At 47.9% G+C, this 23,240-nt stretch overlaps 1 protein-coding gene across 2 annotated transcripts in view; it reads left to right on the forward strand.

Annotated features, from left to right (window-relative positions):
• The window catches only part of LOC129711750 (tumor necrosis factor receptor superfamily member 14-like), an 84,893-nt gene that overhangs the window by 44,167 nt on the left and 17,486 nt on the right, over nt 1–23,240 (forward strand). For both annotated transcript variants that reach the window (XM_055659676.1, XM_055659677.1), the window contains exon 8: nt 13,412–13,555. In XM_055659676.1, coding sequence (XP_055515651.1) covers nt 13,412–13,555 — 144 coding nt within the window. The remainder of the gene's footprint in view (nt 1–13,411; nt 13,556–23,240) is intronic.

Here is a 23,240-nt window from a genome sequence, read left to right on the forward strand (position 1 = left end):
CATCCAGTGTCGAAAGCCAGAGAATAATAATGAGTTTTTAGGGTGGATTTGAAGATGGACAGTGAGGGGGCCTGTCTGATGTGCAACGGCAAGGTGTTCCAGAGTGCCGGAGCAGCAACAGAAAAGGCTCTATCCCCTCTGAGCTTCCGCTTAGACCTTGGTACCTCAAGGAGCAGCTGATCAGCTGACCTGAGGCACCGGGCAGGAGCGTATGGGTGGAGCAGCTCAGAGAGGTAAGGCGGGGCGAGCCCATTCAACGATTTAAAAACAAATAAAAGAATTTTAAAATGAACTCGAAAGTGCACTGGGAGCCAGTGAAGGGAGGCCAAAATTGGCATAATGTGCTCCCTCTTTCGAGTTCCGGTTAAGAGGCGAGCGGCAGCATTTTGAACCAGCTGGAGATGAGCCAATGAAGCTCGTGCGACTCCAGAGATCCATAGCTCACAGATCAACATTTTTGGTTTTATTGTGTAAAGCCAAGTAATTGATTTTAATATCACAAAATGTATTGTGTTTCAATCTTTCATATTTTAGTCCAGCTAAATCCACTTCTTCTTGAGGTATTATTCCCTACTCATCCAGCTGCAGATGAACATTGGGCCTGATTGATTGAATGGAGAAACTAGAGGGAGATAGAAGAGTGCTGTGGGTGTCATTGGGTTCTGGACAGGATGATCTTTGTGCAAGGGAGTCACTCAGCTCTTTCAGGACTACAGTCATGCTCCTGGCAGGAAGTTGACATGGAGGTCAAGAGTGTTCAAGCGTCCATGGTGTAAGGGTTTCTATGGAAGTTATTATCACATCATATGTGGCTTGAAAACAAGATTTCCTCCATATTACAGCAACTCAAATGAAGAGAGGTGGCCAAGGTAGTGTGGGGCTTTGATCAGAAGTGGATCTGCCCTGAACTAATTCCATATCCCTCTGTAAGCTGCTCATTCAAGTAGCTGTCCAAATGCCTCTTAAATGTTACTGTTTTCACCACCTCTTTTGTGGCTTATTTCAGATACTAACTACTTTTTTGTGGCCAGTGCACCTCTCAAATCTTTTTTTAAATGTCTCCCTCCCAACTTAATCCCATGCCCTCTACTTTTAGACAGGGGGACCAGAATCTGGTTATCTAGAATATCTGTGCCTCATAATCTTATATACCTCTATCATTTCACCTGTCAACCTTTGCTCCAGAAAAAACAGATATAGCCTCTCCATCCAACCTGATAACTCATGCATTCCAATCAAGGTGAATTTATTAGAACATAAAACAGTACAGCACAGGCATAGGCCCATTGGTCCCATTGTCTGCACCATTTATGATGCCAAGATACATTCTTATCTGCCTGCACATGATCAATGGCCCTTCATTCCCTGGAAAGCTATGTGCCTATCCAAAAGCCTCTACTATCGCATCTGCCCCAACCACCATTCCTGCCTGTTCCAGGCACTCATCTCCATCTGTAAAAATGTTGCCTGGCACTTCTCTTTCAAAATGTTGTCCCTTTCACCTTAAAGCTATGCCTTCTAGTATTTGAAATTTTCATCAAGGTAAAAAGGTTATGATGGTCACCCAATCTATGCCTCATAACTTTATACACTTCCATCAGGTCTCCCCTTAACCTCCGGCATTCCAGAGAAAACAATCCCAGTCTGTCCATCCTCTCCTTGTATCTACTACTCACTAATCGAAACATAATTCTGGTAAACCTGCTTTGCACCCTTTCCAAAACCTCCATGTCCTTTAATGCACCAATATGCCTAAAGCCCCTTGGCCACCTTATCTACTTGTGATGGCACTTTCAAGGAACTATGTTCCTGCACTCCTAGATCCCTCTGCTCCACAACAGCCTCCAGAGCCCTGCCATTCACCGCCTTGGTTTGACTTCCCAAAATGCAACACCTCGCACTTCTCTATTAAATTCCATCAACCATTTCTCAGCCCACCTGCCCAACAGATCAAGTTCTTGCTGCAATTTATGAGAACCATCTTCGCTCGTGTGCGGACGTGGCGCCGACGGAAGAGAGGCTGAAGTCGAAGCCAAAGAACTGAATGAAAACGAGGCCGAAATGCCAAAAAAACGAAAGAGTCCAGAGACGAAACGCCTCCTAACCAATAGGATGCGATGCCTAAATGCAAACTAACCAAAAGGGCGGGACGCCTAAAAGTCAAAGAACCGAAAAGCTGCGGCGCCTAAAAGCAAACTTACCGAATGGCCGCTCAGTCGAAACGCCACCTAACCGAAAGGCGCGTCGCCTACAAGCCAATAGACCGACTGCCGCTCAACAGAAAGGTTCAATAACGGGCTTGACGTTGCCATGGGGCGGGACTTGTCAGCGTTTGGCCCAGACCCCCGCGTCCAGCACATCACTGTGGAGGGATGAACATTGTCCTAAACCTCCGCTCCACCCAACCCAGCAGCCTGCGGAGGGGGGCCGTGGGAGAGTGGGGGCTGTCCCGAGGAATGCACACCTTCGGCCGCTTTCAACTTGGTGCTTGGGTTCAGATTGCCCAGTCACCTATGGCTTGTGTGGGAAAATGAATCACACGCTCCCGTCTCCCCCTTCTCACTCCCTTCTTCACTCTCACCTCCTCCCTCCCTCCTCTCCCTCTCCCTTCTCTCTCCCCCTTCTCTCTCTCCCTTCTCTCTCCTCCTCTCTCTCTCCTCCTCTCTCTCCACTCTTCGCTCTCTTCTCTCTCTTCCCCTTCTCTCTCTTCCCCTCCTCCCTTCTCTCTCCTTTCTCACGCCCCTCTACCCCCCTCTCCCCCTCCTCTTCCCCCTTCTCCCTCCTCTCCCTTCCTCTACCCCCTTGCCCCTCCTCTCCCCCCCCCCCCCTATTTCCCCCTCCCCATCATCTCCCCCCCCTCTCCTCCTCCCTCCTCTCCCCACTAACTCTCTTCTTTCCCCTTCCCCCTCTCTCTCCCCCCCACCCCCCTCCCTCCTCCCCTCCCCTCCCTCCCCTCCACCTCCATCTCTCTCTCCCACCCCTCCTTCCCCCTTCCCCCCCATCTCCCTCCTCCTCTCCTCCCCCTCCCTTCTCGCGCCCCTCTCTCCGTTTCACCCCCTCTCAGCCCCCGCTCCTCCCCTTGTCCACCTCTCCTGCCCCCTCTGCCCCCCTCCCCCCCTGATGCTGCAGGCTGCCCCCACCCCCCTCCCGTGAACCGCATGTTGAGGGGACGGGAACAGATCCCACTTGGTCTAGTATCATTATAAAACTGATCTTGGATGTTTGTGTCGTCTGTATTTATTTGTGTGTGTTTCACATCTCCTCAAAAACCCGACGTGCTAACGGTGAAATTTTCACATATAATTGGGTAGAGATTTACCCCATAATGTCAAAAATCCCCTCATCTGAAAATTTGATTCTTTATTTTCCGAGATATCTTGAAATTCTGCACAAATCTGACATTTTTTTTAAATCTACCAAGCTGATGACATCACAATGGCTCCTCTCGTTCACAGTTGACCGGCCTGCCGTCCGAAGGCCAGTCAACCCCGGGGCTCTGGATTAAAGCCAATAACGAGTTAACATCCCCCCCCGGCTCACAGTAATTTTGTCTCCTGCCGATTCACACTCGTTCGCACGCAGCCCTCACCCCCACCAGGATGGCCTCAAAGCCCTCCGGTTCTTCCTCGACCAGAGGAGCAACCTATACCCAGCCACTGACACTCTCCTCCGCCTAGCGGAGTTGGTCCTCACCCTCAACAACTTTACGTCTGACACCTCCCATTTCCTCCAAACACAAGGCGTAGCTATGGGCACACGCATGGGCCCCAGCTACGCCTGCCTCTTTGTCGGGTACGTTGAACAATCCTTGTTCAGTGCGTACCAGGGCCCCATCTCTGACCTCTACCTCCGTTACATTGACGATTGCTTTGGAGCCACCTCCTGCACTTACACACAACTGACTGACTTCATCCACTTCACCACCAACTTCCATCCGGCACTCCAATACACCTGGACCAATTCCGACACTTCTCTACCATTCCTTGACCTCACCATCTCCATCGCAGGGGACAGACCCCTCACCGACATACACAACAAACCAACTGACTCACATGGCTATCTGGACTACACGTCTTCCCACCCTGCCCCCTGTAAAGACTCCATCCCCTACTACCAATTCCTCCGCCTACGCCGCATCTGTTCCCAAGATGAGATATCCTCCGCCAATTCCTCCGCCACCATAGATGAGGCTCGCACCAGGGTCTCATCCATACCACGCAACACTGCTCTCCCCATCCCCGCACTCGCAACAAGGGCAGAGTCCCCCTGGTCCTCACCTTTCACCCCACCAGCCGGCAAATACAACACATAATCCTCTGCCATTTCCGCCACCTCCAACGTGACCCCACCACTAGCCACATCTTCCCATCTCCCCCTATGTCTGCCTTCCGCAAAGACCACTCCCTCCGCAACTCCCTTGTCAATTCTTCCCTTCCCTCCCATACCACCCCCTCCCCGGGCACTTTCCATTGCAACCGCAAGAAATGCAACACCTGTCCCTTCACCTCCCCCCTCGACTCCATTCAAGGACCCAAGCAGTCGTTCCAGGTGCAACAAAGGTTCACCTGTATCTCCTCCAACCTCATCTACTGCATCCGCTGCTCTAGATGTCAACTGATCTACATCGGGGAGACTAAGCGAAGGTTGGCCGATCGTTTCGCTGAACACCTCCGCTCAGTCCACAATAACCATATAACCATATAACAATTACAGCACGGAAACAGGCCATCACGGCCCTACAAGTCCATGCCGAACAAATTTTTTTCCCCTTAGTCCCACCTGCCTGCACTCGTACCATAACCCTCCATTCCCTTCTCATCCATATGCCTATCCAATTTATTTTTAAATGATACCAATGAACCCGCCTCCACCACTTCCACTGGGAGCTCATTCCACTCCGCCACCACTCTCTGCGTAAAGAAGTTCCCCCTCATATTACCCCTAAACTTCTGTCCCTTAATTCTGAAGTCATGTCCTCTTGTTTGAATCTTCCCTATTCTCAAAGGGAAAAGCTTGTCCACATCAACTCTGTCTATCCCTCTCATCATTTTAAAGACCCCCCTTAACCTTCTGCAGTCCAGAGAATAAAGACCTAACTTATTCAACCTATCTCTGTAACTTAGTTGTTGAAACCCAGGCAACATTCTAGTAACCTACCTGAACTCCCGGTGGCTCAGCACTTCAACTCCCCCTCCCATTCCCAATCCGACCTCTCTGTCCTGGGTGTCCTCCATTGCCAGAGTGAGCAACAGTGGAAATTGGAGGAACAGCACCTCATATTCCGCCTGGGTAGCTTGCTTCCTGATGGCATTAACGTTGAATTCTCCCAATTTTGCTAGCCCTTGCTGTCTCCTCCCCTTCCTTAACCCTCGAGCTGTCTCCTCCCATCCCCCTGCCCTTGGGCTCCTCCTCCTCCCTTTTTCCTTCCTTGTTCCCTCCCTCCCACCCCCCATCAGTCTGAAGAAGGGTTTTGGCCCGAAACGTCGCCTATTTCCTTTGCTCCATAGATGTTGCTGCACCCGCTGAGTTTCTCCAGCAATTTTGTGTACCTTCGATCTTCCAGCATCTGCAGTTCCTTCTTGAACAACAAGCTGTTCCTGAACATGGAAGTTACAGTTTTCAGGCCTTCTTCCCGATGGCAATGGTGAAATGAGTATGTAGACAGGATGGTGTGGGTCTCTGATGATGCTGGCTGCAACTCCGATTAATTCCTTCGATGGTGGGGAGGTCAGAACCGGTCATGGACTGGGCAGTGTTCACAGCTTCTTGCAGCGTTTTCCGCTCCTGGGCGTTCAAGATGCCTAACCAGGCCATTATGCAACCAGTCAATATGCTCTCTACTGTACACCTGTAGAAATTCAAGAGAATCTTCTTTGACAAACCAAAACTCCGTAATCTTCTCAGGAAGTAGAGGCGTTTAATGTTTACAGGATACTTGCACCACGACTAGAAAAGGAGGGTGGTATTCTGCTGTGCAGCTTTCACTTGCATCGGGCCGAGACCGACCAGTGTGTTCTACTGAATTAGATAACTAGGACAGTAGAAAAAAGTAAGTAGTCAGCGAGAAGGGAAGTTTGGAAAGTTAAAGAGAAAGGACAAGGTGAATGTACAAAGTAAAATCACCAGTCATAATTACCATAAACCATGTCAAGAATGGATATAATAGTAAGATTAAACGAGAACTTACCAGTTTGAAGTTTGATCTGTATTTTATGAGGAGTTACGATGAGGGATTACGTGAAGAAGCCCGCCTCAGGACGCATTGCGGCATACTTCAAAGCAGCGGTGTGGAATCACAGATAGACACAAGATTTGAAGTAACATAGTAAAGAATAAAGAGACATCAATTTATCAGTTTGATCCATGTAATGAGGGTGGGAGCGGAGGGCACGTAATCCCTCATCGTAACTCCTCATAAAATACAGATCAAACTTCAAACTGGTAAGTTCTCGTTTAATCTTACTATTTTACTTCGGAGTCACGTGAGTGACTACGTGAAGATTTCAAAGCTTCTGTGATTTCAAACCGTGTAACAGCTTTATATCACTCGCTGCCGAAGCCTTTGAGGGAGGAAGCGTGTTATCATAATCAACCAATGAATCTGTTTATAGAAAACCAATGGTATTTTTACAATAACACTGAAGAAATTTAAATGCTCCCCTTGGCTTATTTAAAATATTTGCAGATCGGAATCTTCCCTGCAAATAAAGCAGGTTTTGTCAACAGTTTATAATAAATTATTTCTCTGAACGTTTACCCCCACCATTCTGCTGTAGTCAGGATGTGGTTTACAGGCACGTCCATTCTTTTGCCGTTGACCTGGAAGCTTGTCCTGGAATGAAAACTTTGTACATGTTAGTTTTATCCCCAGAGCTTTAATACCTGCTTGAGCCATCTCAAAAAAGGCTTGTTACCCGACCACAAGGTTTTTTTTTGTGACCAACCCACAAGGCTTTTCATCTCCCTCGAATAATTAAGTTGTGTCTATGTAAGGTCATAGGGTCATGGCACATTACCGTGTTTCTTGGCGGGTAAGCCCGGGTTTTATGACTGGATAAGGTGTTCCTGGTTTGGTTTGACCATTCCCTGGACAATGATAGAGATCTGGTCTGAAGCTATGAGCATGTTGTCCAGTAGTAAATAGGAGTAGTGACTGGACCCTCTGTGCTGCTCCGTGTACCTTCAACAATGTGTTTAGTGCATAGAAGGTTCAGGTTTAGGGCTCTGGCTGGTGGGTATCCCCTGAAGTATGGTTAACCATTGTGACATCCCATATATGGGTGTACCTGGTCTAGGGTTTTAGAGCTTTAATACCCTTCAAATTTACCACCAGCCAGTGACCCCATACCTGTTGTCCTGTAGCTGTTTTGAAAAAGAACAGTCAGGGCAATTCTAGCTGTGTTGATGGTACAGTAGCCGAATCCTTCATCGTGATGAAGGTTCTCCAGGAATTCCAGTTTGTAGTACCTGTATCGGATGAGTAGGTTTTCCCTGTATCCTTGCAGCACTTCTCTTGATGCTGGACAAGTGTTGTGGTCCAGTGGATGTTCAAAAGGATGCTGACATGGTGTCGATTGTTCAGTATAACAATCCCAGTACCAGAGGCTTGCGCAGAATCTGCAGCTCAGGAGCTTATTTTCTCATGGCACAGTTGATTTGTGCCCTGCTCCGATTGTTAATAATTCTGGGTACTGGAAAACACCATCCAAGTTCCAACAACCATGTCATGGCGTAAGTGAAACAATGGCTGCGTAAGTCCGTCAGGTACTGTCAAATACCTGAAGCAGAATCCTTTTGTACTGTGCGTTGTTCTCGATTGGTGAGGCAGAAGGGAAAAAATACATAGAATTAATTTCACCAATGCAGCGTGAACGCATTTGTCTATCAATATTATAAATACATTGTTGAATGACAACATGACCTATAGGTCAGAAAAAGTTAATATATATAGCTGACGAGCTTTCTGCTGGAACTATCTGTCCCAGAGAAATTTTTTAATGAGGATTCCACTGCCCCAGGGTCTGGTTTTCCCCGCGACATACATAGGACATCCCCGAACACCTGGTGATATAGCTTTGATGCAAATAATCGATATCAGATTCACATTCCATTTTAATTGTCATTGTCAGTGTGCAGTACAGAGACAATGAAATGCATTAATATCTGTTGCATCATATAGCTTGATAGTTTTGTTGAAACTTTATATGAAAACATCTAATTGATGTCCTTAATATTATGTGACCTGGTGTCTGTATTTTGCTTACCGGGCAGGTAAGTTGTTGATAGTCCAATACCTCTATGGATATACCATTGCCAAATTGTTTTGACCAACTTGTCATATGATACCGACTTTATGCTGCCATATAAATATTAGATATGTGAAAAGAAAGAGATTAGTTAAAACAAATGTAGGTCCCTTGCAGTCAGAAACAGGTGAGTTGATCATGGGGAACCAGGATATGGCGGACCAATTGAATAACTACTTTGGTTCCGTCTTCACTAAGGAAGACATAAATGATCTGCCGGAAATAGCAGGGGCCCGCGGGTCAAAGGAGGTGGAGGAATTGAGTGAAATCCAGGTTAGTAGGGAAGTGGTGTTGGGTAAATTGAATGGATTAAAGGCCGATAAATCCCCAGGGCCAGATAGGCTGCATCCCAGAGTACTTAAGGAAGTAGCTCCAGAAATAGTGGATGCATTAGTAATAATCTTTCAAAACTCCTTAGATTCTGGAGAAGTTCCAGAGGATTGGCGGGTAGCAAACGTAACCCCACTTTTTAAGAAGGGGGGGAGAGAGAAAACGGGGAATTACAGACCAGTTAGCCTAACATCGGTAGTGGGGAAACTGCTAGAGTCAGTTATTAAAGATGGGATAGCAGCACATTTAGAAAGTGGTGAAATCATTGGACAAAGTCAGCATGGCTTTACGAAAGGTAAATCATGTCTGACGAATCTTATAGAATTTTTCGAGGATGTAACTAGTAGCGTGGATAGGGGTGAACCAGTGGATGTGGTGTATCTGGACTTCCAGAAGGCTTTCGACAAGGTCCCACATAAGAGATTAGTATACAAACTTAAAGCACATGGCATTGGGGGTTCAGTATTGATGTGGATAGAGAACTGGCTGGCAAACAGGAAGCAAAGAGTAGGAGTAAACGGGTCCTTTTCACAATGGCAGGCAGTGACTAGTGGGGTACCGCAAGGCTCAGTACTGGGACCCCAGCTATTTACAATATATATTAATGATCTGGATGAGGGAATTGAAGGCAATATCTCCAAGTTTGCGGATGACACTAAGCTGGGGGGCAGTGTTAGGTGTGAGGAGGATGCTAGGAGACTGCAAGGTGACTTGGATAGGCTGGGTGAGTGGGCAAATGTTTGGCAGATGCAGTTTAATGTGGATAAATGTGAGGTTATCCATTTTGGTGGCAAAAACGGGAAAGCAGATTATTATCTAAACGGTGGCCGATTGGGAAAGGGGGAGATGCAGCGAGACCTGGGTGTCATGGTACACCAGTCATTGAACGTAGGCATGCAGGTGCAGCAGGCAGTAAAGAAAGCGAATGGCATGTTGGCTTTCATAGCAAGAGGATTTGAGTATAGGAGCAGGGAGGTTCTACTGCAGTTGTATAGGGTCTTGGTGAGACCACACCTGGAGTATTGCGTGCAGTTTTGGTCTCCAAATCTGAGGAAGGACATTATTGCCATAGAGGGAGTGCAGAGAAGGTTCACCAGACTGATTCCTGGGATGTCAGGACTGTCTTATGAAGAAAGACTGGATAGACTTGGTTTATACTCTCTAGAGTTTAGGAGATTGAGAGGGGATCTTATAGAAACTTACAAAATTCTTAAGGGGTTGGACAGGCTAGATGCAGGAAGATTGTTTCCGATGTTGGGGAAGTCCAGGACAAGGGGTCACAGCTTAAGGATAAGGGGGGAAATCCTTTAAAACCGAGATGAGGAGAACTTTTTTCACACAGAGAGTGGTGAATCTCTGGAACTCTCTGCCACAGAGGGTAGTTGAGGCCAGTTCATTGGCTATATTTAAGAGGGAGTTAGATGTGGCCCTTGTGGCCAAGGGGATCAGAGGGTATGGAGAAAAGGCAGGTACGGGATACTGAGTTGGATGATCAGCCATGATCATATTAAATGGCGGTGCAGGCTCGAAGGGCCGAATGGCCTACTCCTGCACCTAATTTCTATGTTTCTATGTCTATATGGTTAATGTAGGCCACCTCCATAGTGTAGTCTATTTATACCCATACATGCAAGTGCTTAAAAACTCATAAATTTCACCCGAACATTTTTTAGATAATTAATGCCCAGTATAAGTGGTAACCCCACCACTGTCTTTCTGATATTACTTCAGTGAGATGCTCAATGACAACCTATATGTTGTTTTTGATACTAACATCTGAATCATGTAGACAGAAATGGTACAATTTTTTCCCAATTACTCTGTTATTTGTCGAGTAGTTGGTAGTTTGACCATTAATTTGTTGCTTGTTTGTGTCAATTCAACTATGTTGTCTCTTGGCAACATTATAGTTACGTGGACTGAATTAATATGAAAGCCAAGATAGTCCAAGAAAGCGCTCTATATGCTGGTAGCAACCAGACCCACCTACCTCCATGGTTATTGGCGGTTTTGTGTTTTCTGTTTTCTGAGTGCTTTTGTTCTGAGGAAGTGTTGGCGACGTTGGGGGGAGGCGTATTTTCCAGGGGGTCCGCGGCGGGCCCTGATCTAAAAGATCTTTGGGGATAGTGCGGCCCCAAGCGTTCACCAGTCCCATATTCGACATCGACTGGTGGATGCCGTGAGGTGCTGCTGCTTGGGTATCGGAAGTCGTGGTTTGCTCGTCCCGGGGCCTGCCCTCATGATGCCGAAGGTTTTTGATGTCTCTTCCATCTCCTTCAGCTTTTTGTTCCGATCTCTCCCAAACAGCAGTGAGTCTGCCTCCGCAGCTGGGGCTTTGCTCAAGCCTGCAATTTTTGAGATTGAGGGCAGGTGTTATATTTTCCTTCGGAGATTGTTTAGTTCGAATTGTGTGGTACACCTTAATACCAGCACTTTCTGGTGGTATGTGTTCATCTCGTTATCTCCACAGAACGAGCATAGACTGTGATAGCTGACGTCAGGAGCCTTCGGATCCGCTGTAGCTTGAGTTTTTATGCCCGCATAAGGGCCCCCACAATCGCAGATTTTGCTGTTTGAGGCTTATTCCCCTTAAGGGCCTCACAGTTCTCTGGTGCTGTATATTCTTGCAGCTCCTCGGCGAGCACCTTTTTTAGTAGAGTTTTGTGCTGGCTGCCATTGTTTTGGCTCCGGCGGTGCTCCAGCCCGTGGGGTTGCTACGAAGCGGTCCACCATACCCAACAGCTGTTCCTGATCCTGCACCTCATGCATACTCCCGATTTTGTCCGCCTGCCCCATTTGCAGACCAGCCCTGCCCTGGTTACCAATGCTAGCCTCCTGCTCCAACCCGTGGTATGAGGGTAGCAAAGGGCAGTGCCTTACACGACACTATGGAGGAGGTGCCTGTCCTGTCTCGCCAGGAGCGCTGCTGTTCCCGGTGGACCTTCTCCTCCAGGAGCTGCTAAGTGCAGCTCAGGCGGCTGTCTCTCTCTGCTTTGGTAGAGACATGTCCCCCTCCGACGAGTCGGAGATGACCGGCCGTTTGGCTTCCTGGCCGCTTTCCCAGTCCGCCGTGCAGGCTCTGGCGAGACTGGTTTGGCTCGGTCTCAGGGATAGCGAAAAACGCTCTGCGAGCGACGCTGCCGCCGGTTGCTGCCCCGCTGGTAGAGCTGGAGCGGGGCAGTTTCTCTTTGCGAGTTTTTGCGTTGTGTTCCTGAAATCTGTAATAAAACACAACTGCAAACTCACCTTTGCAATGCCCAAGAGCCGCTCCTGCAGCTCAGGCGGCTGTCTCTCCCCCTCCTGGGTGGAGCGACTTCCCAGTCCGATGTTGGCTCCACCGCCGGGTTTTACACACATCCAGCCCGCTGCTCAGGCGCTAGCGGGCTGGCTCGGTCGCGGTGTCGGGTTTGTGGACCGCCCGCTAAGCGGTCCTACCGCCTGTTGCTGCCCAATGCGTCGAGCGGGCAGGTGCAGCATTTTCCCCCCAGCCCGCAGCTGATGCTGACGGGCTTGGTGCAGTATCGGGAGCGGGCCGTTGATTAGCGGTCCTTGCTCTCTCTCTCTCTCTCTGCACTCGGGCTGCTGCTCACCTGCTCTCGGGCTGCAGCGCACTCACGGCAGCACTGCACAGTGGGTCCCCTTAACGGCTCCGCAAATGTCGGAAGCCTCCTCCCGCCCGCCTGCCTGCCTCACCTGGACAGTACTCGAGGGCGAGCGAGGACTGAGAGGAACCCCAACGCAGTGCTAGCGCCGTCTTCCTGCGCTCTCTTGATGTCGCCCCTGTGGAGTGTACCGGCACCGGCACAGCTCCCATCCATGGTCCACCGGTGAGTGCGGTCGTGGTAGCGTCTTTCCTCCCCTCCCGCGAACGGAAAACTCCTCCCGGAGTCCAAGGGGCCCGCTTGCACGCCCTGCGGGGAACAAGCAGACGCAAAGGGGCTGTAAAAGTAAAGGTAAGTACTTACCTAAACTTTAGTTTTTCTCGTTTCTGCTGGAGCCCTGCCTCCCGCCTGCCGCTTTGCATGCTGAAACGTAATGCCGCAATGCCGCAATGCGTCCTGGGGCGGGCTTCTTCACGTAGTCACTCACGTGACTCTGAAGTAAAATTTGCAAATATAGTTCCTCCTAATTTTCCCACCGGAGCTTTTTCTCTCCTGACTATCTAAAATTAAGGGCTTTCAATTTCCATTTTGCCTATCTGTTCTATAGATTAGATATCCTCCCTTTAATACCATTGGAGCATAAATGGGAATATTAGGAGGAAATATTGGGTTGGGTGGACTAAGGAATAGCCAGGGACAGAAGGGATTAATGAGAGTGTCCATAGACCATTAAATAGCGGCAATTTAAGGCTTTGTGTAAATCATCACAATGGGAGGTTGGAACACTTGAGTTTAGAAGAAGCATGAAAGATGATCTCATGGAAACATTCTTACTGAGCTTGACAGGGTCTTAGCAGGGATGACATTTCCCTTTGCTGAGGTGTCTGGACTTAGGGATCACAGTCTCAGAGTAAGTGGCAGTCACTGTGAGAGGCTCAGTTACAGTGTATGTATGAGATCTAAGTGATTTGAGTTTTAGATTTTGAAGGAATCGAGGGATATGGCATTATTATTGAGAGGTACTGAGATAAAATATCTTTAAACCATTGTTCAGAGAAATCCATCTGGTTGAACAACTAAATCGTGCTTCAGTTTCATATGTCTTGTCGAGTTGAAATAGAAAACAGTTCATATTAATTTAACCTGGACCTCATAAATGTTTTATATTTACAGATTTGGGATTAAAAGTTAAACAAGAATGTACCAAAACCCATAATACAAAGTGTGGGCCCGCAGATGGGTATTACTGCAATAAAAATTGTCAGAGTGCCCACAAGCACACATCATGCCCACCAGGTCATGGAGTGAAAGTGAAAGGTGAGTTGCTGGCGTGCCAAGTGCTAAGTGAGATCTTGGGGTTTAGTGTTAATCATCTGGACCTTGCATTCCTATACCCATCAAAACAGGACCAGGGATGGCAATTTGACCAGGTTGGGATAAAACAAGTGGTTGTGTTTAAATGCCATGTGACTTGTTACTGGCCTGTGGCGTTAACTTCTGGGCAGAATGAAGACATTAAAATTACTGGCACCAAAGGGAGTTTGCTCCCAGCTGGTTTGCTGCCGGGGGTCCCCGTGTGGCATCTACAGCTGGCAGGGTTTATCTTAATGAATCCTCTGCACAAATTTAGAGTGGTCTTTGAATTTACCTCGACTCCAGTCAAAGACCCAAGGAGCAAAGGAAATAGGCAACATTTGGGGGGGGGGGGGGATGCTGGAAGAAGAAAGGATCAGGAGGAGCCAGAGGGCTGAGGGAGAGCTGAGAAGGGGAGGAGACAGCAAGGGCTACTGGAAATTGGAGAAGTCAATGTTCAGACCACTGGGATGCAGACTGCCCAAGTATGAGGTGCTGCTCCTCCAGTTTCCAGTGGGGCTCACTCTGGCAATGGAGGAGGCCCAGGACAGAAAGGTCTGATTCGGAATGGGAGGGGGAGTTGAAGTGCTGAGCCACAGGGAGATCAGGTTGGTTAATGCGGACCGAGCGGAGGTTTTCGGCGAAACGATCGCCAAGCCTATGCTTGGTCTCACCAATGTAGATTAGTTGACACCTAGAGCAGCAGATGCAATAGATGAGGTTGGAGGAGGTGCAGGTGAACCTCTGTCGCACCTGGAACGACTGCTTGGGTCTTTGACTGGAGTCGAGGTAAAACGACACGTGTAGCACCTCTTTCGGTTGCAAGGAAAAGTGCCCGGGGAGGGCGTGATGTGGGTGGGAAGGGAAGAATTGACCAGGTAGTTATTGAGGGAGCGGTCTTTGCGGAAAGCAGACAGATGGGAAGATGTGGCTAGTGTTGGGGTCACGTTGGAGGTGGCGAAAATGACGGAGGACTATTTGTATGTGACGGCTAGTAGGGTGGAAGGTGAGGACTAGGGGGACTCTGCCCTTGTTCTGAGTGGGGCGATGGGGAGAGACAGCAGTGTTGCGGGGTATTGAAGAGACCCTGGTGAGAGCCTCATCTATGGTAGGGGAGGAGAACTCCCGTTCCCTGAAAAATGAGGACATTTCCGATGCCCTGGTGTGGAACACCTCATCCTGGGAGCAGATGCGGTGCAGACGGAGGAATTGGAAGTAGGGGATGGAGTCCTTACAGGAAGCAGGGTAGGAGGAAGTGTAGTCTAGATAGCCATGGGAGTCAGTGGGTTTATTGTGGATGTCGGTCAATAGTCTATCACCTGCGGTGAAGATAGTGAGGTCAAGAAATGGTAGGGAAGTGTCGGAAATGGTCCAGGTGTATTTGAGTGCCAGATGGAAGTTAGTGGCGAAGTTGATGAAGTTAGTGAGTTGTGTGTGGGTGCAGCAGGTAGCACCAATGCAATCGTCGATGTAGCGGAGTTAGAGGTTGGGGATGGGGCCCTGGTACGTCTCGAAATAAGGATTGTTCGATGTACCCTACAAAGAGGTGGCGTAGACAGAGGAATTGGGAGTAGGGGATGGAGTACTTACAGGAAGCAGGATTGGAAGAAGTGTGGTCGAGAGGCGTAGACGGAGGAATTGGGAACTATATTTCCTCACAGCAGCCAACCAGGCCTACCACCATACGAGGCAGTAAGTGGCCTCCCACTGGACCACTCTTCATTCTCGGCAGCCCCCTGCCAGGTTTCCCTACATTCTCAGTGGCCCCCGCCAAGTCATACCTTCTCGGCGGCCCCTCCCAGGTCCCCCGTTCGATCATAGCTTCCCCCTGCTGTGGCATCCCCCTAAGTTTCACGGTGGCCCCCTCCCCGCCAGGTCCTTTCTCAGCGGCCGTGCCAGGTCTCCCTTTGTTCACGACAGCCCCAAGTCCAAATAAGTTTCTCGGCGGACCCCCGCTAGATCCCCCTACATTTCACGCCGGCCCTTGCCGGGTTGCTCTTGGCGGCCCTCCTTTCTCACGACGGCCCTGATCGCATTCAGTGGCGTGGGTCCCCTACGTTCTCGGCAACGCGGGTCGCTCCTTGCTCTCGTTGGTCCTGTCGCCAGGTTGCTCTCGACGGCGCAGGTTCCTCCTCACTCTTAGCAGCCCGCCCGAATCCCGGGAGCCTTCAGCCCTCATGTGATGCATCTCGGGATCTGTAGCACACGATCCAAGCCTGCCGTTGGGATGCGGCTGCAGTTCACCATGATTTCTCCACAGGACCTCGAAGGTAGAGGTCAGATGCTATGTAGTAGTGAGCAGAAATAAGAGGGTAGGATGGACAAATGTGTATGAGGAATTGATGCAGGACGTAGGGATTCAAATATTTGGACCATAGGGATCTCTTCTGGGGATGAGGTGACCTGTACAAGAGGACATGGTGCATCTGGACTGGAGGGGTATCAACATCCTTACAGGAAGGATTTGCCAGTGATATTTAGATTTAAACCATGTGCCAGGTGGTTAGGAACCAGAGCAGAAGGTCAGTAAGTGAAAGATGGAGGGTATGACCTCTAAGTCTCAAAGAAAAGTCAGGCAGGAAGAGGTTACAGGATTAAGGGTGAAACTGGTGGGCTGAAGTGTATTTCAACGCAAGGAATATTGTGCGTAAAGCAGATGAGCATAGAGCTTGGTTACTATGATGTTGTAGCAATTACGGAGACGGTTGCGAAAGGGATCGGACTGGCAGTGGAATTTGCCAGTGTTTTGATGTTTTGTACATATAGAGAGGGAGGTAAAAGAAGTGGAGGAATTGCCAAGGCAAATGTTACGGCAGCACACAGAGATGACATACTGGAGTGTTCGTCCACTGAGACAATTAGAGTTGAGCTCAAAAATAAAAAAGGTGTAATCACTGTAATGGAATTGTAAAACATAGGAGCAGAATTAGGTCATTTGGGCCATTTAGTCTGCTCTGCCATTCGATTAAATTATAGGTCTCCCATTAGCTAACAGAAGCTAGAGGAACAGATATGTAAACAAATTACAGAAATATGCAAAAGCAACAGACTTGTCATAGTGTGCGACTTTACCTTCCCCAATATTGACTGGGACTTAGTGCAAAGCGTCATAAGTTCATAAGACATAGGAGCAGAATTAGGCCATTTGGCCCATAGAGTTTACTCTGTCATTCAATCATGGCTGATCTATCTTTCCCTCTCAACCCCATTCTCCTGCCTTCTCCCCATAACCCTTGACACCCTTACTAATCAAGAAACTGTCAAACGCCACTTTAAAAATACCCAATGCCTTGGCCTCCGCAGATGTCTGTGGCAATGAATTCCACAGATTCAGGGCCGGCATTAGGAGGTGCGGGGCCCAATTGGGAAATTGTTTCGTAGAAATATAAATAAATAATTATAAATGAGTCACGTGTCGTGAGTGACATGACAATTCGGGGGAGAGTTCCTTTCACAGCATGTAGGGAGTCTAGCCAGGGGTAAAGATGCGTGGAGGGAAGGAGCGTTGAGAAGGAGAGGGTCGGAGTTCATGCCAGTTACACTCACTCACCGCTGCTGTGGCGCTCCGGGCACGGAGCCACCGCATTGTGGCCGGGAAGGGAAGCAGTTCGCATCGCTACGAGCGGCTTCCATAACCGGACAGCGGAACCGACTGCCATCTCAGCGCCTTCTGCTGGCCCGCTCACATCTGGCAGTGCTCTCCGTCTGAACAGTGAGGGGACCAGCTCAAGAGCAAAGATCATAGAGCGGGGTGGGTCAGCGGGTGATGGATAACATCACAGCGGGCAATGGTGCTTACTCCTGTGTCAGTGCGAACAAGGGATCAATTGAGGTTACTCGCCCTGACATATGGAGTAAGCTCCACCGCCCACTGACCCGCTCTTGAGCTGGATGATCCCCGGCCGACCCCCTCCATCTCAATCGTCCTGCCCTCCCCGCAACTTTACCCCTGGCCAGACTACCCACACGCTCTGAAAGGAACTCTCCCCCTCCCCCAGCAACAGTCCTTTTACAGCTGCTTCCCACTTTACAGCCGCTTCCCATCAGCTGCTAGCAATGAGAGATAGACTTGGCCATATCTCAGTACAGCAACATCGTTCTTGATGTTGCTGTACTGAGGGATAACAATGTCTATCTTTCTTTGCTAACAACCTAACCTTCGGCCTCCAAGATGCAGGTACATTTTCTAGCAATTTTACAAAATTTTGAGATTTTAAAAATCAAGTCTGCAATTTACCCCATCAGATAAAGCATAAAAAAGTTTAATTTGACACCTAATTCACTTTCATATCACATACATTCAATGTGATCATGGCTGATCATCCCCAATCATCCTGCCTTCTCCCCATATCCCCTAACTCTGCTATTTTTAAGAGCCCTATCTAGCTCTCCATTGAAAGCTTCCAGAGAACCTGCCTCCACCGCCCTCTGAGGCAGAGCATTCCACATACTCACCACTCTCTGAGAAAAAATGTTTTACTCGCCTCCGTCGTAAATGGCTTACTCCTTATTCTTAAACTGTGGCCCCTGATTCTAGACTCACCCAACATCGGGAACATGTTTCCTGCCTCTAGCGTGTCCAAGCCCTTAACAATCTTATATGTTTCAATGAGATCCCCTCTCATCGTTCTAAACTCCAAAGTGTACAAGCCCAGCTGCTCCATTCTCTCAGCATATGACATTCCCACCATCCCAGAATTAACCTTGTAAACCTACGCTGCACTCCTTCAATAGCAAGAATGACCTTCCTCAAATTAGGGGACCAAAACTGCACACACTACTCCAGGTGCGGTCTCACTAGAACTCTGTACAACTGCAGAAGGACCTTTTTGCTCCTATATTCGATTCCTCTTGTTATAAAGGCCAACATGCCATTTCTTAGCGCTAATGGCAGGTACTTGGGAAACATGGTAACTCGTGAAGATTTTTCAACATGTTGAAAAATGTCCACGAGAAAAATATACTCATGATGTAAAAAATTGATACTTTTTAACACGTAGTCATACGGGTAGTAACTCGTGAGTTTGCCGTAGTAGGACCTGGTGTCCTATATCACTATTGTATGTTCATGATGGAAACAAGAATACTCTGTATGTTCATTACCTTTGAATTGTAGTTTTATGTAATCCTCCCATAATTTCTGAGTTCCATTTCACAATATCTATCAGACATACAGAATGTTGCAAGGTAATATCTTGCCCAAACTCCGTTGTATCTTTTATTCTCAATAAATATCACAAAATATGCCATTGTTTCAGCCACATTATGACAAAATACAGAATGTGGGTTATTTGTTATTTGTTATCAGTCACCCCCATCCCAGAAACAACAGAACTTAAAGAAGAACATTTGTTTTGCTAATTTACGAGCATGTACCATACGGAGTCCGTTGATCCATATCCAACAAGCTTTTGTGTTAATTGCATAAAAGGTATTATTGTATAAGAAATTTGGTGTGGAATGATAATCCATCTCAGTTCTCATTTAGGCAAGTCCCAAGCTATAGATACTTTTCCCCCCATCCCCAATCCCCCTCGCCCGATCTTCATTTGACCGGCCTTTTACTCAGCTGCTGTAATGTTTCCTTCCTATCAAAATCTCTGTGTAACATCTCTGTCCCTATCTTCCAATTCCCACTTTGAAATAAAATACAACTTACGACTTAAAAATCTCACAGCAGGGTCGCTATATAAATGCAAATATATGGTATTTTATCCTAGCACCCCCTCCCCTTACCACCACACAAGAAGCGTAACTGGAAGCGTTTGCATTTGGAGAAGTTAGATACGGACCAGGAAAGAAAATTAATAGCTATGAATCGATTAACAGCGAGCTACGAGGTGAGATTGAGGGCTGTCAGAGGGCTTCCACTCTATCCAAGCCTCAGGTTCAAATGGGGTAGTATTTGTGAGCAGTATGCAAGGGGGTTTCCCGAAACAGTATGTGGATAATCCTTTACAAGGAGGGTACATACTGGATCCAATATGGGGAAGTGAGCCTAGCCAGGTGACTGGGATGTAGGAAGGAACTGCAGATGCTGGTTGAAACCGAACATAGACACAAAACGCTGGACTAACTCAGCGTGACAAACAGCATCTCGGGAGGGAAGGAATGGGTGGAAGAGCATTTTGGGGACTGGTAACAACTCCTTAAGATTTAAGACAGTTATGATGTCTGGAACTAAGGGAAAAATACTGATCTGGTATATGCCAGATTACAGCTTTATTTGGCAGGAGCTCAAGAGAGTAAATTGGAAACAGTTGTTATTGGGTAAATCCACATCTGACATGTGGGAGTCTGATCCGAGTTCAGTGCCAGTATGTTCTAGTAGGAATGGCAAGGTAAGGGAACCTGGATTGAACAAAGAGCTTGAAAATTCGGACAACAAAAAAGGAAGTTTATGTAATGTTGATAAAGATGGAATCAGACAAGGCCTTATGGAATATAAAGGAAGCATGAAAGGACATGTGTGCAATTTGCAGGGCAAAAAGATAGTTATGAAATGTCATTTGCGAGTCAGATTAATCAAAATCCAAAGGTTTTAATTATCTGCATTAAAAACAAGAGGGTAACCAGGAAAAAGAAACATAGAAACTTAGAAATTAGGTGCAGGAGTAGGCCATTCGGCCCTTCGAGCCTGCACCGCCATTCAATATGATCATGGCTGATCATCCAACTCAGTATCCCGTACCTGCCTTCTCTCCATACCATCTGATCCCCTTAGCCACAAGGGCCACATCTAACTCCCTCTTAAATATAGCCAATGAACTGGCCTCGACTACCCTCTGCGGCAGAGAGTTCCAGAGATTCACCACTCCCTGTGTGAAAAAGGTTCTTCTCATCTCGGTTTTAAAGGATTTCCCCCTTTAAGCTGTGACCCCTTGTCCTGGACTTCCCCAACATCGGGAGCAATCTTCCTGTATCTAGCCTGTTCAACCCCTTAAGAATTTTGTAAGTTTCTATAAGATCCCCTCTCAATCTCCTAAATTCTAGAGAGTATAAACCATGTCTATCCAGTCTTTCTTCATAAGACAGTCCTGACATCCCAGGAATCAGTCTGGTGAACCTTCTCTGCACTCCCTCAAGATACAAGATACAAGATACATTTAATTGTCATTTGGACCCCTTGAGGCGAAATGCCATTTCTGCAGCCATACATTACAAACACATAGACCCAAGACACAACATAATTTACATAAACATCCATCACATCGCTGTGATGGAAGGCCAAATAAACTTATCTCTCCAACTGCACTCCCCCCCCCCCCCCCATGTCAAAGTCAAAGCCCCCGGCTGGCGATGGCGATTGTCCCGCGGCCATTAAAGCCACGCCGGGTGGTGCGAGGTCGCACACCGGGTCTTGATGTTGGAGCCCCCGGCGTGCGCTCGCAGAGTCCCGCGGCCATTCCAAGCCACGCGGGGCAGTGATGTTAGGCCCCGCTCCAGGAGCTCTTCGACCCCGCAACTCGGGCGGGGGAAGTCGCCATTGCGAGAGCCCTGAAAAGCGGTCTCCCTCCAGGGACCCGCGGGCTCCCGGTGCCGCCGTCCACAGACCTGCCGTTGGAGCCTCCGACTCTCCGGTTGGGCCGCAGCAGCAGCAGCAGCAGCAGCAGCGCTCCTCCACCGCTCCACCCGCTCCGGACTTGGCAGGGAGAGATGTAAAAAGTTTCCCTCCCCCCCCCCCCCCCCCCCCCCCCCCCCCCCCCCCCACACACACACACCCCAACAAAAAATAACAAAAACTACATAAAAACACAGACCGAAAATAATAAAACGCGGATAGACTGCAGAGGCTGCTGCTGACCAGAGTCGCGCCGCCCACCTATCTGGCAGTAATGGCCTTCCTCAGATTTGGAGACCAAAACTGTACGCAATACTCCAGGTGTGGTCTCACCAAGACCCTGTACAACTGCAGTAGAACCTCACAGCTCCTATACTCAAATCCTTTTGCTATGAAAGCTAACATACCATTCGCTTTCTTCACTGCCTGCCGCACCTGCATGCCTACTTTCAATAACTGGTGTACCATGACACCCAGGTCTCGCTGCATCTCCCCTTTTCCTAGTCGGCCACCATTTAGACAATAGTCTGCTTTCCTGTTTTTGCCACCAAAATGGATAACCTCACATTTATCCACATTATACTGCATCTGCCAAACATTTGCCCACTCACACAGCCTATCCAAGTCACCTTGCAGTCTCCTAGCATCCTCCTCACAGCTAACACTGCCCCCCAGCTTAGTGTCATCCGCAAACTTGGAGATATTGCCTTCAATTCCCTCATCCAGATCATTAATATATATTGTAAATAGCTGGGGTCCCAGCACTGAGCCTTGCGGTACCCCACTAGTCACTGCCTGTCATTGTGAAAAGGACCCGTTTACTCCTACTTCCTGTTTGCCAGCCAGTTCTCTATCCACATCAATACTGAACCCCCAATGCCATGTACTTTAAGTTTGTATACTAATCTCTTATGTGGGACCTTGTCGAAAGCCATCTGGAAGTCCAGATACACCACATCCACTGGTTCTCCCCTATCCACGCTACTAGTTACATCCTCGAAAAATTCTATAAGATTCGTCAGACATGATTTACCTTTCGTAAATCCATGCTGACTTTGTCCAATGATTTCAGCACTTTCCAAATGTGCTGCTATCCCATCTTTAATAACTGACTCTAGCAGTTTCCCCACTACCGATGTTAGACTAACTGGTTTGTAATTCCCCTTTTTCTCTCTCCCTGCCTTCTTAAAAAATGGGGTTACGTTTGCTATCCGCTAATCCTCAGGAACTACTCCAGAATCTAAAGAGTTTTGAAAGATTATTACTAATGCATCCACTATTCCTGGAACTACTTCCTTAAGTACTCTGGGATGCAGCCTATCTGGCCCTGGGGATTTATCGGCCTTTAATCCATTCAATTTACCCAACACCACTTCCCGACGAACCTGGATTTCACTCAATTCCACCAACTCCTTTCACCCGCGGTCCCCTACTGTTTCCGGCAAATTATTTATGTCTTCCTTAGTGAAGACGGAACCAAAGTAGTTATTCAATTGGTCCGCCATATCCATGCTCCCCATGATCAACTCACCTGTTTCTGACTGCAAGGGACCTACATTTGTTTTAACTAATCTCTTTCCTTTCACATATCTATAAAAACTTTTGCAGTCAGTTTTTATGTTCCCTGCCAGTTTTCTTTCATAATCTATTTTTCCTTTCCTAATTAAGCCCTTTGTCCTCCTCTGCCGGTCTCTGAATTTCTCCCAGTCCTCCGTTATGCTGCTTTTTCTGGCTAATTTGTACGCATCATCCTTTGCTTTGATACTATCCCTGATTTCCCTTGTTATCCACGGATGTACTACCTTCCCTGATTTATTCTTTTGCCAAACTGGGATGAACAATTTTTGTAGTTCATCCATGCAGTCTTTAAATGTCTTCCATTGCATATCCACCGTCAACCCTTTTAGAATTAATTGCCAGTCAATCTTGGCCAAATCACGTCTCATACCCTCAAAGTTACCTTTCTTTAAGTTCAGAACTCAACCATATTATGGTCACTCTTGCACAAGGGGGCACGTACAACTAGACTGCTAACTAACCCTTCCTCATTACTCAATACCCAGTCTAAAATAGCCTGCTCTCTCGTTG

The sequence above is a fragment of the Leucoraja erinacea genome, chromosome 30 (genome assembly GCF_028641065.1).
Source record: "Leucoraja erinacea ecotype New England chromosome 30, Leri_hhj_1, whole genome shotgun sequence".
NCBI classification, from domain to species: domain Eukaryota; kingdom Metazoa; phylum Chordata; class Chondrichthyes; order Rajiformes; family Rajidae; genus Leucoraja; species Leucoraja erinaceus.